The sequence below is a fragment of the Vanessa tameamea genome, chromosome 21 (genome assembly GCF_037043105.1).
Source record: "Vanessa tameamea isolate UH-Manoa-2023 chromosome 21, ilVanTame1 primary haplotype, whole genome shotgun sequence".
NCBI classification, from domain to species: domain Eukaryota; kingdom Metazoa; phylum Arthropoda; class Insecta; order Lepidoptera; family Nymphalidae; genus Vanessa; species Vanessa tameamea.
In genome coordinates this window covers 6951924-6968291 of record NC_087329.1, presented here as the reverse complement: position 1 = coordinate 6968291, position 16368 = coordinate 6951924, and the positions used below count along the sequence as shown (strand labels likewise).

Here is a 16368-nt window from a genome sequence, read left to right as displayed (position 1 = left end):
ATGGCGTATCAACGTGAAATGGTTTGCTAATTTTTTTGCAGAATACTGCAACGGCATCAGACTCGTATAATATAGATAGTTTTGTTATACTATTTCCATAAATACATATTACAAATTAATACAAAAAATATGTGTTGTTTGTTTGTACTTTAAGGCATACCTATACAATTAAAAAAATATATTCCTTACAAAATTACCGATAAAATATGTTTTATAATTTTAACTTCATGTTCATTAAGGTCACCTACGAAATGAAATAATTTTCTTGGTCATTTACTTTTAATTACAATGTCGGTTTGTTTTTTTTTTCGAAGTTTCAAAGGTCAAAAGATTTCCTTCTACCTGACGTTAATATGGCTATATTTAATCACATTGAAAGAATTAAATTAATATAATCAATATTATATGTTTAAAAAATAACCCATTTTTTTATTTTTATTGATGTCGCCGACGCGTACATGGGTCACCTGATGGTCATTGGTCTCCGACAACCATACATTGGCACTGAAATAAACATCAACCGTCCCTTACATCGACAACGCGATACCTTGGCAACTTAGATGTGTCCCCTGTGCCTACTCACACTTGCTAAAATATACCATGCTGGGTAAGAATCTATTAAGAAAACATCAATGTCCTGTATCCTGTATCTAGTCTGGCTAACTCGCCATTCGATCGGGAATACGTATGTAGAATAATTGATTCAGTACCAAGACGGGCTTTCACATAGCACCAGTTGCCTGGTTATTTAGTATGTTAATATTGTGTTGAGTTTTGAATATCATCAGCGGAATATTAAACTGTTGACAGCATACAAACGATCCATAAAGAATTTCACGAAACGTACCCAATAAAAATATCGATGGATTTTTTTTTGTATGCGTAAAAAATTTGTATACAAAATATGGCAAATAGAGCCGGAACTGTGAATATAGTCGAATCGTTCGTTTCGTTTGTTCGTAGTTTACTCTGTCATACTTGTTGGTTTTGCAAAATATCGATATAAAATTGCTCGATAAGTTTAAATGTTTACTAGGAATGGTTCTTTTGTCGTTTCAGTTTTGGTTTGATTTTTTTTTTTAGATGACCTAATCGTGGTAGAGATATTTGCTGTTAATATCGATACTTTGTGGTAAATAACTGAATTTAATGGATTATATTTCATTAAAGCTAAATTATGACACTGAAGGTACGTAAATAAAGATAGATACAGGTCGTTGGTTCATAAATGAGAACGGAAATGGATAAGACTAAATGGTATACTATTTCGACTCTCATCTGGCGCCTGGGAAGGTACCACCCACTTATCATTTATTCTACCCCCAAGTAGCAATACATAGTATTGTTGTTTTCCGGTTTGAGGGGTGAGTAAGCCGTTACTACAAACACAAGGGACATAACATTTTAGCTCCCATGGTTGGTGGCGCATTGGCGATGTAAGAATAGTTAATATTTTCTTCAGCGCCAATGTCTATGGGCGGTGGTGACCACTTATCATCGAGTGGCCCATTTGCTCGTACCTGTTGCTGCCTACCTATTATAGTTGGCCGGGTAATCTGACATATTGATCGGGATAATGATCCGCCTGAACATCTTCAACGGACAACCGTTAAAGTTATCCAAGACCCGAGACTGTAAATATTTCTAATCTCCAGACTCCTTCTTAATACAGATGATTTCTTAATCCAATATCTTTGTAATGACCTAAGTTGGGCTTTGGTACTAGTACCTCGAGCTTAAACAATTGGTACTAGACCCACGAGGCATTAGTTTATTGCCATAATAACTAGTACATAAATTGAAATCCGGAACTATAAATAAAATCTGGAGTCTGTTCTCAATTACGAATTCTATTCTATGTAAGCAATCGTTGAAGCATAAGCGACGACAGAACTGAAGACAACTAATCCTTTCTAAAATTGAATTCAGAATCTTCATTCTAACATATTACTCCTGTTATTGACTCTCAGGCTCCAGACGTGTCTGTAGTTGAGCTAACTGCTCGCGTTATCAATTGCAAATTATGCAAATACCCTCTCCCAACGTAAATTGTTGACTTAGCTTTATCCAGCGAATATACGATTATGCTCTCGCGCCATGTTGAATTTGAAACAGGAATTATACTTAAGCTATCGGAACGTTAGCTATCGTTACGTAAAATTAACGTTATATAAATTCTATGTGTTTATTATTGTATTTGACAAAGTTCTATAATATTTAACATCGATCACGTCGATTTTTTTAGTGGCTGTTATAGTGGGTTTAACTTCCTTTGGACAAGAAACGAGGATAATATCACAATGTTCCTATGGAACAATGATACCTACTGTGGAATCGAGGGTTGCTTAAAATGATAAAGCTGAATGGTGCAGAGTCCGTGCCTGTTAAACAAACACACAAAGTAAACTAGATAAATTAAAAAAAACTATATTTAATGTTCATCATTCAGAAACAAAATAAACATTTTTAAATAACAGAAAGAAATACCGGTTTGTGATACAAAATACGTAAATAATCTGTTTTTAGACGGTTTACACATCGAATCGTACAATTAAACGTTTGTTTGGGAACAAATATACGTTACAATTTTTCGATAAGATACAAACGCAGTGAGATTCTGTAAGAATTCACTCCGTTATTTCACTTGTGAAATGTTGAAGACCGACTTACGATCATCGTATTTTGATACCTGTATTCTTTACATTTTATAAGTCAATGACATAAATCACATTCTAACATTGTACGCTCGTGTTCTGCAGTGAATATCGAGTTTCTTATGGAATACCTCTACTGCTCTAAATATGTAAAAGTGCTCATATTGGGGCTACGTTTGACCCTTAAACATCAGTAATGACTCTTCTGCGTGAATATTGAATCAGTAGTGTTTTGTGTTAAAATTTAATTATTATCTCATTCGTGAAACATATAAAACTTATGTATATTGATCCGTTTTTGTTTTTTTATCATTGATAGGCGGAAGGGTGATTAGAATAGGCGTTGTAAGGGTCACCACCGTAAAAAAAAAAAAAAAAACATTACTTATATCCCCAGTGCTTGTAAATTCAAAGGTTCACTTACTTATAGGAACCCAAAGACACTTAGTATGGCTTTTTCGTAGTAGAATACGTGATCAGTGGGTTGTACCTAGACGGTTGTACAAAGCCCTACCACCGCTGTTCTTCATGCATTCCAGTAAAATTGATAATTATTATCAATAATTATTCATCCATAAATATTAAGTTTTTTAAGTATTAGTAAGGTCTTCGTGTCCTATAAATTTTAATATGATGAAGATGCTTTCTGGGTACAATTTATACTGTTCCTATCAACATAATTAATATGATTGTGAATATACACAATTTTGTTGTAAATATATATTGTAACCTGACCTTTATTAATCTTAGTGGCTAATTCCAAGATAATTATTGTAGTTCTAATTAATAATGTTATAAAGATTATTACATAATATATGTATATAAAAGCGAAGTACCACTCACTGAATAATCGCGAAATCACCGAAACTATAACACCTATAAACTTGAAATTTGGCAGGTAGTAGTACCTTACAGGGTGTAGACATCCGCTAAGAATACGGATTTTACTTAACTAAGGAGATTGGAAGTTTGTATTTTAAAAATTTCGCGCGGATAAAGCCGATGGTTCAGCTAGTATGTATGTATATAACTGCCCCTACAGAATGGTGAGCTTAATAATAACAGATTTATTTTGCCGAATCACAAAGAAAGTTTCTTGAAAATCCTAACTTTCGCGCCACGATACTCCAGACTTTGTAAATTCAAACAAAACGAGGTAGTTTAGAGAACAAGTCTCGGATTAAGTTAAATACAACTGTTAAAGCAACGGTTAGTCGTTTTTAAGTTTAAAACCAAATGTCAGCATTGCGGTGTTGATTAATTGATTATTTTGTTACACCACGTGGTCACAATTATTCTCGGGAATAACATTTAGAGGTCAGATATGTAACTAGAGAGAATGTTGGAGATGTTTTGCATAACAGTTACGTTTTGTGGCACATTTCTTGGGTAAATTTTCCTGTTAAAAGATTTTCAGTAATAATAATAGATTAATTAGCGAGTAATCATTCAGTGGTACTTGCCGGTAATTGAACTCTTGGTCTTCGTCATACGTTATATCAAATAGGCTAGCCGCGAGTAGGGAGGCTCTCTGTATCACGGGAACTCATTTAGCTTGGAGGCCAGCGAAGATGAGCCAAATGTCGGGCGTCATGGTAGTTTGCACAAGCGAGCCCGTGATAAAAACCTTCCCCCCCCCCCCGGCCCCTAATTTGGGAGAAAGGCTAGTTCGGTTTATTGGAGCATATATTTTTACGCTCGTATATCACACCCAGTACACATTTTACTTAATTTTAAGTCTTGAGTCAACATTATACTAGCAATAAATTCAGCATTAAAATTGAACCTCTAAATTACCATGAAATAGTTTAGTGCATCATTGTAAATGCTTATAAAATGAGTGTATATGAAGAAATATCTTACAACTCATTCAAATGCACGTTTATTTTAGTTGAAATAATATTTTATTTCTGTCTAACCCATTTTAAATGTCATCGCATTTATTCCTATATTTTATTGATTGTCATAATTATGTTTTTTAAGATTGTCTATAACTTCTATAAGAGAACCTCCTTGATTACACACTAAGATCCCGATGCCAATACAAATTCTATGATAATGAAACTTTATTTTTCTTTTCAGTAATCACCGGAAGTACTGATGGAATCGGAAAAGCATATGCCAAAGAAGTAAGTAACTTACAGCTATCTAGGTTTAAAAATATTTTTTGAAAATTGAAGAACATTATTCATGAATCAGGAGCTTAAAAGAATTGTCGTCTTTTGGTCCGTTTATTCGTAGTCCTCAGCAATTCGATCTCGCGTCTCCTATTCTTTTTCAACGATCTTCACACTGTTACTTGATATCGTCCTGACCGATTTTGAACCCAGGACCTACAGATCTGCGGCCTTGAGCCACTAGACCAACGGGGCATTCAATCTTCGCCATGATTATAAGAAAAAGTATGTAGATATCGTTTAAAAAATATACAACTAACTAAAACTAAATCAAAAATCTTACGACACATGAAATAAATATCTATGAAGTAGCTCGGAAAATTCACAGAGAAATAAAAGTTAGATTTAAATAGAAATATATGATTTTCCATTTTATATTGATATTAGCATATCATGCAACAGCTGAAGGCGTTCCTAACGGAGCCTCACCGTAGTAAATCTGTTGCAAGATCCGAGATTCTATGGAATGGAATCTGAAAATATACTCGATGAAATATACGACTCACTTTATTGAATATACTTAAAAACGTAGATAATATTTTCAGTTGAATTCAAGAATGTTTTAATCTCGTATGTTCATGCTAGTAAATAGCATGCTAGTGGCAGACGGCCCAATTATATGGTCGTTTATCCTTGTAGACACTGAAATTGGAGGAGCCAATGCTTTATATTATTAATGCATTCCCTCGGTGGGGGTATGAATTGTCATGTTACTCGTCCCTTTGAATATTCTGGCTTATTCCCCCTTCATACAAGAACATAGAAACATATTGTAATATGCTCTTTGTGGGTACGATTACTGCTTGGGTTCGGTAACAAATTAATCAGTGAATCTATTTAGTTAAAATGAATTATAATTATTTATTAAGTTAAACGGGGAACTTTATTTATGTATTGGATTGTTTACAATACTTGCATAATATTTTTCAAGTACAAATCAACACATTTACAATTGTATAAATATTATATTACAAATGATTTATTTACATAAGAATTATTAACATATGCAAATGTTTTATTATATATTTTGAAAGTAACTCTGTCTGTCTGTTGCTCTTTCACGGCCAAACCACTGAACCGGATTTGATGAAATTTGCTAAGCAGCAAGCTTGAACTACTTTTTTATGCATAATGTCCGATCAAACCCTTAAAAAATTACTACGTAGCGTAACGTACTTACGAGCGACAAGTCATTTTATATAATATGAATTGATTTCTATATGATTTTTGTATTCTTGTCCATAGTTGGCTGCCCGTGGCTGTGATATTGTTCTCGTCAGTCGATCTATTGACAAGTTAAAAGCAACTGCCGCTGAAATAGGTATAGTATAATTTGTTTAATCATGTAAGTAGTTTATATGAAACCTCAATAGTGCGATGGCTTCCGGTTCGCCTAGGAACTATTTACTTTGTATATTATGATTTTTTTTTATAATTATTAATATCTCCTCTTTTATTCTTTGTTGAAATAGAATAGAATAACAATAAAAAATGTACAATGAGCGATTCAATGTTAAATTGTAAATACCGTTAGTTTATAATAGTTCTAGTATCGAAATTTCACGAGTCTTATTGTTAGATGTTACACGGGCTCACTCACCATTATACTAGAAAACAACAGTAGTAAGTATTCCCGCTTGACGGTAGACTATATGATGAATGGATGGTACCTACCCAGATGAGCGCAAACCTGGTCTGGGTAGGCATAGAGTCCTACTACCAAGTACTGTTTGCACTAGATGTTAAGTACAGTTTTCACTTCCTGTCAAATTTGAAAGTAGCCTGCCTTTTAAATTAAAACCAATTAGACCCGTTTCATTATTCTTCCTGTTAGACTCTACAATCCGTACCGGTTATATCTCTACATTTAATTTATTCATGTAAAATTACGATACAAAGGTGAATAGAATATTCTTTCAAAAGTCTGCTAAAATCAAGTTTGCTTAGATCTTTTAATTTAAAAAGAGCGAAAGATAAATGCTTTTTTTTTAAAGATTATAGTAATTAATTTTCGATAAAATTTAAATAGCAAGGATAAAAAAAGGGAAGGATACAATTTTCGTATGTTTTCATTTATCGGCTTTGCTTACGGTTACGGAGAGATTTTTATTTCGGATATCTGATAGTTTCGGATACTCGACGCTCCATAACAATCTTGCTTCGTACCTAAGGAGTGATTAGTTACATTAATACATTATTATTAAAATTAATTTATTAGTATCATATTCTCATTATCAAATAATTAGAGGTCATGGCAGTACTTAACCAAACACCCAGTCCAAATAGAACTTAGTGTTAATACTGTCAAGCGGCAATACTTGGTTTTGTTGTGTTCAGGTTTAAAGGTTCAGTGAACCAGTGTAGCTACAGGCACTAGGGACATCTTAGATCCCAAGGTCGGTGACGCAAAAGCGATGGAAGGAATGTTTAATATTTATTACAAAGCCAATATCTTTGGGCGGTGGTGACCATATACAATTAAATGGTACATTACCGTCTGTCTATCTATTAAATATAAAAAGAACAAGGTATAACCTGTCGCATATTATATTATTATTGTACATAAACTTTATAAATAATTACGAATGATTTTCACACAACTATGTTATGTTATTTTATATGCTTCATAAATGACATAGTAAGCTAACAAGTAATGTATATTTATATGTTTGTTTATAACCTAGCTCCACTCCACATAGTTTCACGCGTACAACGTTTTGCAGTCCCCCGTCATTGCCCTAAGTTAATTAGCCTTCTGAATATTTATTTCAAAATCGAATGTTAGTTCTAGAATTTAAAATTCAAACAATAAAAGAAGGGATTTAGGTATAGGTATAGATAATAAATTAACGTCTTCAACTACTGCATCCAAGTGACTTTTATACGAGAATTCAAGAGAAATGAATTGGATTCAAAACCAGGCGAGCACCATCGAATTTTTAAGTGATTTATCGTGTTTTTAATTCATCTTATGTTTGGTGGTAAAAGAAAACATTGTAAAACCTGCACATATTGGATGAAAATCTGCCACATGTTTATCTCCCAAACCGCATTACAGCACCGTAGTGGAATTAGATCCAAAAAATATTTGGAGTAGAGAAGATCCGTCGTAGTACGTTTACATGCTGTTGGATGTTTATTTTTTTTAATTTGAATAATGTTTCAAATCGCACAGTATGTCTGTTTGTTACTACACCAGGACTAAATCACAGAATGGATTGTAATAAAATTTGCCATTAAAATAAATTTAGTTATTAAAGTTAATTTTTTGACTAGATCTCTTCATTTTTATGGCTGTGTTTTTGATACAGTATAATTTATGTTTTCATTTTATCAAGCAACAGCAAGGAGTTTAAAGTATAGTAGCAATGCCTCGTTTTCAGGATTAAGCCTAAAGCTTATACGACAATAGCCAAAGTGGTCAGGATTGAATCTGCGATTGCGTACACCGCTAGGCCATAAATCATTGCGCCGTTGACGCTATTATCAGATTATGATTTGTTTCATTTATCTTTTAAAAACAATATTCGCCTTCAATAATTGTTTTCATTGATAAAAAGACGTTGAAATTTTTTATTTATAAAACGGTTTTTCCACAGAGAGTGAATATAAAGTAAATACAAAGACAGTGCAAGCTGACTTCTGCGATGGCGACGCAATATTCGACAGGATATCGAAAGAGATAACCGATCTCGAGATCGGCACGCTGGTGAACAACGTCGGGATATCGTACTCCTATCCTGAATATTTCCTGGACCTGCCCGATTGGTAAGTCTTTCGATCGAAGTTCTCTCATACCTTATACGAGTTAGCTCGATATTTTTGACAGGTGTCAATTTTTCGTGTTCGACATAACTTTGCAATGACGAACATATTATTTTCTTAATTTAATGATTTTAAAAATTGTATTAAAAAAAATATTTTAAAAAATACATATAATACAAAATGCCCTAAAGATTCAAGCGTTATCCGAAAATTTTAAGACATTTTATTGTTTCAAAGTAAAATTTAAATAGAAACACTGAAAATAATAGACGCTTGTATAATGTTACATCGGTCTCTTTGGCTAGTGGTTGGGGTCTCTTTAGCTGGAATAACTCCTTTTAGAAAAATAAGTTTAAAAAAAATTGAATTCTTATTTGAATTACGCATTCCATCGTTTCATCGACTGTTATATATGTTATATTTTCTGTTTCCCATCACTAGCCCGTCTGTCAAAAAGATCAAGCTAACTTGAACAGGATATACGCGACTTACAGTAGTAATTGGCAGAAATCGTCAAGTGAGGAAAATGCGCTATGTCCTCACCAGACGTGACCTTTTATTGCTGGCTGATCTTTTATGTTCTCTCTCTTTCTAGATAGAGTATTATATAAAATATTGTTTAAAGTAATATTTTGGTATTGTTTTAATTTACAAAGGATTTGAATAATAATTTTATTTCTTGTCATTTAACTTATCTCAAATTTTATTAATTTATTCCGTTCTGTCTGTAATTTGTTACGAATACGAAATTGCTTTCGCTTTATATAATATATATATATGTACATATATATCGTTCTAACCGACGACACCTCTCGTTTATTTATTCGTATTACCATTTTATTGGGTTTTATATAATATTGTTTAGACTTATTTTTTGTTGTTGTTTTAATTTATTTAGTTGTCTATTGTTTAATAAACATAAAACGGCGAAATCAATTTCGTTCCAACAAACTTTGTCCCACGTTACATATTTTTTTAATATCAATTTATCGTATTATATAATGGTGTGAACTATGCCTGTATGATTTAATTATTCAAGGCAGCGTCACAATCGAAATTATTTCAATTTTAAATTGTTGTCATTTTTTGTATGTTTTAAGTAAGTTTTTTGTATTTAGTTTTTACTTCTATTTCTTACGCGAGCGTGAGAGACGTGCACATAATAGGACTGTACTCATTTTATAAAATATTAATTCAAAATTTTTTGCAAATAGCCTTCGTGAATACATTATTTATTATGAACTATGGTTTGAAACAAATGTTTGAGGACTCTTTTATCTCCAATTAAAAAAAGATAGATTTTTTATAGCATTGGGTTAATGTGTCATGGTGAATGGTTACCGCTGCATATAGACATTGGCACCGTAAGAAATTTTAACCGTTCCTTATATAGCCAATGCGTTACCAACTTTGGAAACTATGTATGTTATATCATTGGGCCTGTCATAATACTAGCGTTTACACTAAGCATTGCTTCTTTACTGTAGCACTAAGACACACTTGCACAAAGCCCTACTTCCAAGAAATGCATATTTCTAGAATTTTCGAAATTTGGAGAGAATTAAAATAGGTTTTATAATTAAATAGGTAGTTGGCATATATGTCCATCATATAAGTTATTCGTGAATGATTTTTTATTTAAATTTTATCTCGTTGGAGCATCGATGGAAAGCGCCAGTAAATCTGCACCTATTTGATGACATTTTAGTATATATCTAACAAATCTCAGTAGAACTACGTTATGAATTAAACTGCGCGTCCTATTTAACGGTGTCTGAATATCATTGAGAGGACAAAAAAGGGCTTCGTCTTACAAGACGGCTTGTTATTTGTTCTGAATATATTTAGTTATTTATAATATGTTAGTGTTATTATATTAAGTAGCATATTTATGCTTTGGATAGGGAGTTTAATTTGGTTCAAAGAAATGTCAGCAACTAAGCAATGTACAGCCATGAAGGCCTGCTTGGTCTAGTGGCTAGATATAAGGCCTCAGATTGCGTGGTTTAGTGCTCAAACCCCAGGTCGGACCGATAAAAAAATATTAAGTTTTCTGTCGAAAAATGTTCAGCAACAGGCTCGGAGATGGACGTTGGAAGTGTGTACACTCCCGCGCCTCGGAAAGCACGTAAAGCCATTGGTCTGAATTCATTTTGATCGTGTCTGATATGCAATTTCGGCAAACACTATATTATATTGCAAGTCACTTTATAATTAAGACGTACTCGTATATATAACCCGAAATCATCTTAACCGATGATTTCGGGTTCAAACCCAGGCAGGCACCACCGAATTTTCATGTGTTTAATTTGTGTTTATAATTCATCTCGTGCTCGGCGGTGAAGGAGAACATCGTGAGGAAACCTGCATGTGTCTAATTTCAACGAAATTCCGCCACATATGCATTCCACCAACCCGCATTGGAGCAGCGTGGTGGAATATGCTCCAAACCTTCTCCTCAAAGAGAGAGGAGACCTTAGCCCAGCAGTGGGAAATTTACAGGCTGCTAATGTATAAAAAATAATGTATGTATATATAACGACGCATCATATGCCAGAAGCTTTGACTTTTGTCGAAGAAATAGAAATATAAACATAACATTTGTACACACAACCGGTAAACATTTACTCGGCAGTCCCATAAGGAGAGTTATACATCAAATAGTCACATAATATCTTTCTATTGATATTGGACGCAACAACCGCACAATTTAAAGCTATTTTCAAAGGCAGCAGGTGCTCATACGAGCGTCCGTTGCGGTGAAATTGAAATATTATACGAAGCATTTTCTTGCTATCGAACGTTGAAGTAGATAAATGTTAGAGAATGTTTGATGGAAACTACGATATATCTTCACAAAGATGATAGGAACTGGTTAGAATAGTGGACTGATGGCTGAGACTCGTGGTCTGCAGGAATACATACCTATTAGAGCTATTCTGGAAGAACAGTACTCTATAGTCAGATCGTAATACAGACATGGGCCATAATTATATTATTTTTAAATAGGTAGGCCTGGCGAATGGGAAATCTGATGGTAAATAGTCATCAGGCCATAGATATTAGCATCGGAGAAATATTAGCCATCCTCCCTTCATCACCAATGCCACTCTAATTATTTTCGTTTTATTTTATGGTTCAGTGTCACGACTGTTTATACGCTTATTTTATAAAAAAATCTTGAAATTTAAGTCACAGAAACTAAATAAGCATAAAAAATTGAGAACAATGAACGATAAAACTAGTCCAATTAATTTGCCACGCAATATCAATCCTTATAGATATGAATAGTATAGAAATTTAAGGCGTTTTCTGTTTATCAAAAATTGGCGTTTATGCTCTGCAATTGAAATTAGTAGTTTAGAAATGTATGATTCTGTAACGCTAGAAGTAAGTACGAGTTAGTTACGGACGCAGAGATCGCCTATGTATTTACTTTATAATATTTATTTAACAATCTTAAAAAAACATTTTAACGTGTATATAACGTGTAGAATAATTATTTTGATTCAGGTATTGACTAGACAGATTTCGGATAACAAGTACCGGGTTGAGCAAAAAAGGTGATGGGTTTTTCTGTAACGTAAACTTTGACGTCAGAACTTCAAACGGCATTAATTCGAAGCACGCTGATTGATTTTATAAAAAAAAGATTAAAAACGATTAAAATTGGATATCAATCGTCAAATAAATATGAAGAAATATTAAGTGGATACATATTTTCTTCTTTAGATAAATTAGCGTTCAAGTTTTATATATTATATATTATCGGCAAACGTAGGGTAAGACGTCCTCAGGCACGGTGGAGTGACGATTTGCGGAAGACGGCTGGCAGGAGCTGGATGCGAGTAGCCAAAGATAGATCACAGTGGCGTGCAATTGGAGAGGCCTACGTCCAGCAGTGGACAAGTGTGGGCTGCTGATGATTGAATTAATGAATGATGAATTTCGCTGGTTTAGCTTATGAAATTGTAGTTCTTGATGTCTTGGGTCAGTCGTTGGGTCTGGCGACTCATAATTTATTCTCAATATTAGCCGGTATTTTTGGAATGGACATTGTGATGACCGTGTACATAATCTTACTCTGGTCGTGACGAATCGTAGTCCAGTCGAAATATGAAAGTAAAGGAATGTAATCTACTTGTGTTTGCGCACACAGTAGGGCGCTGCAACGTCTCCTATGCAGTTTGCTATTGACTCAAATTTGTCAGGAAGAGTATCGTCAATACTTAACACTCATTATTCAGCATTTTCTTGTTTCTCTCTAAATTTTAATTCGAATAATTATAAATTGTGTTTAATATAGAAACATGTATTCAACGAAGTAATTCCATTGAGAAAAAATATAAGATTGTTACGAAGAAACATTTATTGAGTGGTACTAATTCCATTTACGTAATTTTTTGTCGGTCACCTGTTTAAATTTGGGCGTCAATGGAAAGTGATAATCGGAGAATAACTTTTTGAATACAAGCAATTTAATTATTAATCATTTTCTGTACTGATTTTGCTTTGCCTGGAAAATGATGTGTTAATAATATATAATATACTCTATACCATTCAGGAACAATAAAGCTTTCTAACATAGAAATATTTTTAAGAATTGGATTATTAGTACCTGACATTACCCTCTACATACAAACAAACAAATTTTACCTCTATATATGAATATATATATATGTATAGATTTAACCTTAATACGTTTTAGGATTATATCCATTATGTGATAACTTATGAATACTACGTTTAGCTATTTCAATGAACTAAAATTTTTTTTTATTTATTACTTATTATATATTAAATAAATAAAATGAGTTTCTTGCCGGTTCTTCTCGGTAAAATCTACATTCCGAACCGGTGGTAGTTTTACTTCAAATAGTTTGTTAAATGACGATTCAAAAGTGCTTGTAAAAGCCTACTGGAATAAAGTATATTTTGATTTTTTTTTTAATAAAATAAAATGTAATTTACATCCTTTAATGCTATAACGCCGCGCTTACATTTCAAACATATGAGATAAATTTAATTCTTTTGACTGTTTAATTTGTTCTTTTGCTAATTCATTAAGAGAAAAATAAAGCTATTTTGCGCTATCGAGATAAATTTGCTTTTTTTACTTGTTTTATGGTGAGATTGGTAGAGAGACTTGGTAGTTTTGTATGTAAATTGTCTTAATAAATTGTTTTTTTTCTTCAATCAGGGAGCAATCTGTCAACAACATGATCAAAGCTAACGTTGTAAGCGTTACTCGGATGACCGCTCTCGTTCTACCGGGCATGGTGAAACGCGGGAAAGGTGTGGTTATCAACATCGGTTCAGGATCGTCAATCATACCGAGCCCTCTACTAACCGTGTACGCTGCTGCGAAGGTAGGTCATATTAAACAAGCTAAGTTTTTATACGTTTTCTATTATCAGATATAGTAGATAACATAGAACGATCTCAATTATTTTAGTAATTTTAAAATACCTCAATAGAATCAACTATAGAATAATTTTACTTACTAAGAGCTTTTGGGGTTGTTTGATTTTGTAACAATTAAGAGTCGATGAATAATTTTGATCTGCTCGGGACTTTGTGAAAATCAATAATAAATTACGTCTGTATCGTCTGCAGATACGTTTACCAGTATTAAATTGAATTTAGCCAACGATGTAACATGGTTTCGTGTCTGATAGTAGAAATTAATACATTATCATTTGATTATAATAAAATAAATCAACTCAACTCGGTTGTGGTCACAAGTTGAGATGACACAATAATGGGGGGTTCATTCATTCGATTAAATTCGACGATGATGACGCTGGCATCTCAATTGTGGTTTTAGTTGAAACATTATTCCAATTGACCACAGTTGAGGACTCTGCTGACCAATTTCGTGGTTCATGCTATGAAATATTAATGTTACAACTCTAAGGCTTAAAATTTAGTAATATAAAGTAAATTTTGTTAGAAATATGTCATTGTAACGGAAGGAAATAGGTGATATGAGTTTTATACGCAGTTTGCTAATTAATTGAGCGAGGGGTTAAAGGTGATGATTTTTAATCAACTTCGATTGTTAATTGAACGACACCGGTCTGATTAATATGGCGGCATTTTGTTACGTTCTTCGTTATTGTTCGTTATGTTCTTGTTACTAATTCCCGGTGAACTCTGTGTGATATTATCTTTTTTCATTTAAACTATCTCAATCGGAGTAACTTTATCCGGTAACTTTCAGCCCCGTTCTCGCCTCCTGCAAATTGCCGTAAAACTTACCGAGTGTTTTTAATTAATCCAAGATAATATTTCTTTACTGTTCTTAATCTACCTAATTATATCAAACGTAATATTTTATTATTAGTGTAAACTTAATGAGTGGTATTTTTTAATCTACACCACTTAAAAGTATTATATCTGCTCAGTAAAGGATTATGTTAATTATTTTCCCAATTTTCCAATATTGGCTTCATTGTAAACATTATTTTCAGGCTTTCGTCGATAAGTTCTCAGAAGGTCTGGATATGGAATACGGTAAAAAGGGCGTCATAGTCCAATGCGTTCTTCCTGGGTTCGTATGCTCAAACATGTCAGGTATCCGAAGGAGCACATTAATTGCTCCAACCGCGAAGACCTTCGTTAAATCCGCCATCAGCCTAGTCGGAACTACCTCAAAGACTCCGGGCTACTTGCCACATACTGTTTTCTTCTACGTCATCAATTCCATCCATGGCTTGGCGACTCGGTTCAGCGTCTGGTTGGTAACCAGGAGTATGGAGAACACTCGCAGGAAGGCGTTGAGAAAGTACAAAAAGCAATAATTCTTTTTAGTTTATTGGGTATAAACAAATTGGAATTACTAATATTACATTATACGCACTAGAATTAAGTTGCATGTTATTATTGCCAAAGACGTATTTCTTTGTACGTACGTCATTCCACTTAAGTCTTCTGCTTAAACAATCTTTCTGCGAATACATACATTCGCATAAAATTATGTCTTTGTTATCGAAGGTTAAATAAATATTTTTTCTTAGTAAAGACTATAAAAGTTTTTTTTTTTTTTTTACAATATTATTAGACTTAGAATGGAATGACGTTATGTATAAAACATATTAGAAAAAAAAAATGTGCAATGATTTTTCGAAATAATAAATTTCAAATTGGGTTCCCGATAGTGTAAAGTTAATTACTTTAATTCTTTACCTATTATCGTAGATATTGTCTATGAAAAGTCAATGTAAATACTCCATACCTAAGACTGTTAATAGTTGGCATTTGGGTTGGCGTTACGTAGTCAATTTACTTTATTTAAGGATGTGTGGAAAAACTTTAGTAGATGGGACTGTACTAGAATAAATGCTTCGTTTTTAGTTATATTAAAATGGTTTTAAATATATATGTGTTTTATTAACCTCGCTTTGGTGTAAGTACTAATTATTATAACTGTAAATATGTTGTACATTTTAATTGATATTTTTTTTACGACTACATAAACGCCTCTATTGAGTTGTGGGTCTTGTGCTAGTAGCTAGCACTACCAACTAGCACGATCGGGCTGATAACAAATAGGATTTAGGATTGCTCGAGAAATTTACAGTAGACTGCCTAAATACCTACCACTTTTGCACTACCACCACCTACTTACCTACCACTTTCGCACTTCTAATAAAATCACGTCTCATTCGAAAGTTCCTAACATTGCTGTTGTCAATTTAAGATTTGACCTGTGTGATAGCCATATCCCTCTGAAAAATGAGAGATAAAAATTTGATAACAAAATAATTACG

General features: G+C 33.2%; 1 protein-coding gene across 1 annotated transcript in view; it reads left to right on the top strand.

The window, feature by feature from the left end:
- LOC113395618 (very-long-chain 3-oxoacyl-CoA reductase-B) overlaps window positions 1–15582 on the top strand; it is a 30169-nt gene extending 14587 nt beyond the window's left edge. Inside the window, exons 2-6 of the mRNA XM_026633257.2 lie at window positions 4737–4783; window positions 6077–6152; window positions 8431–8599; window positions 13797–13965; window positions 15070–15582. Of these exons, the coding sequence (XP_026489042.1) occupies window positions 4737–4783; window positions 6077–6152; window positions 8431–8599; window positions 13797–13965; window positions 15070–15399 (791 nt within the window). The 3' untranslated portion in view covers window positions 15400–15582. The remainder of the gene's footprint in view (window positions 1–4736; window positions 4784–6076; window positions 6153–8430; window positions 8600–13796; window positions 13966–15069) is intronic.
- Window positions 15583–16368: the final 786 nt, after the last annotated feature.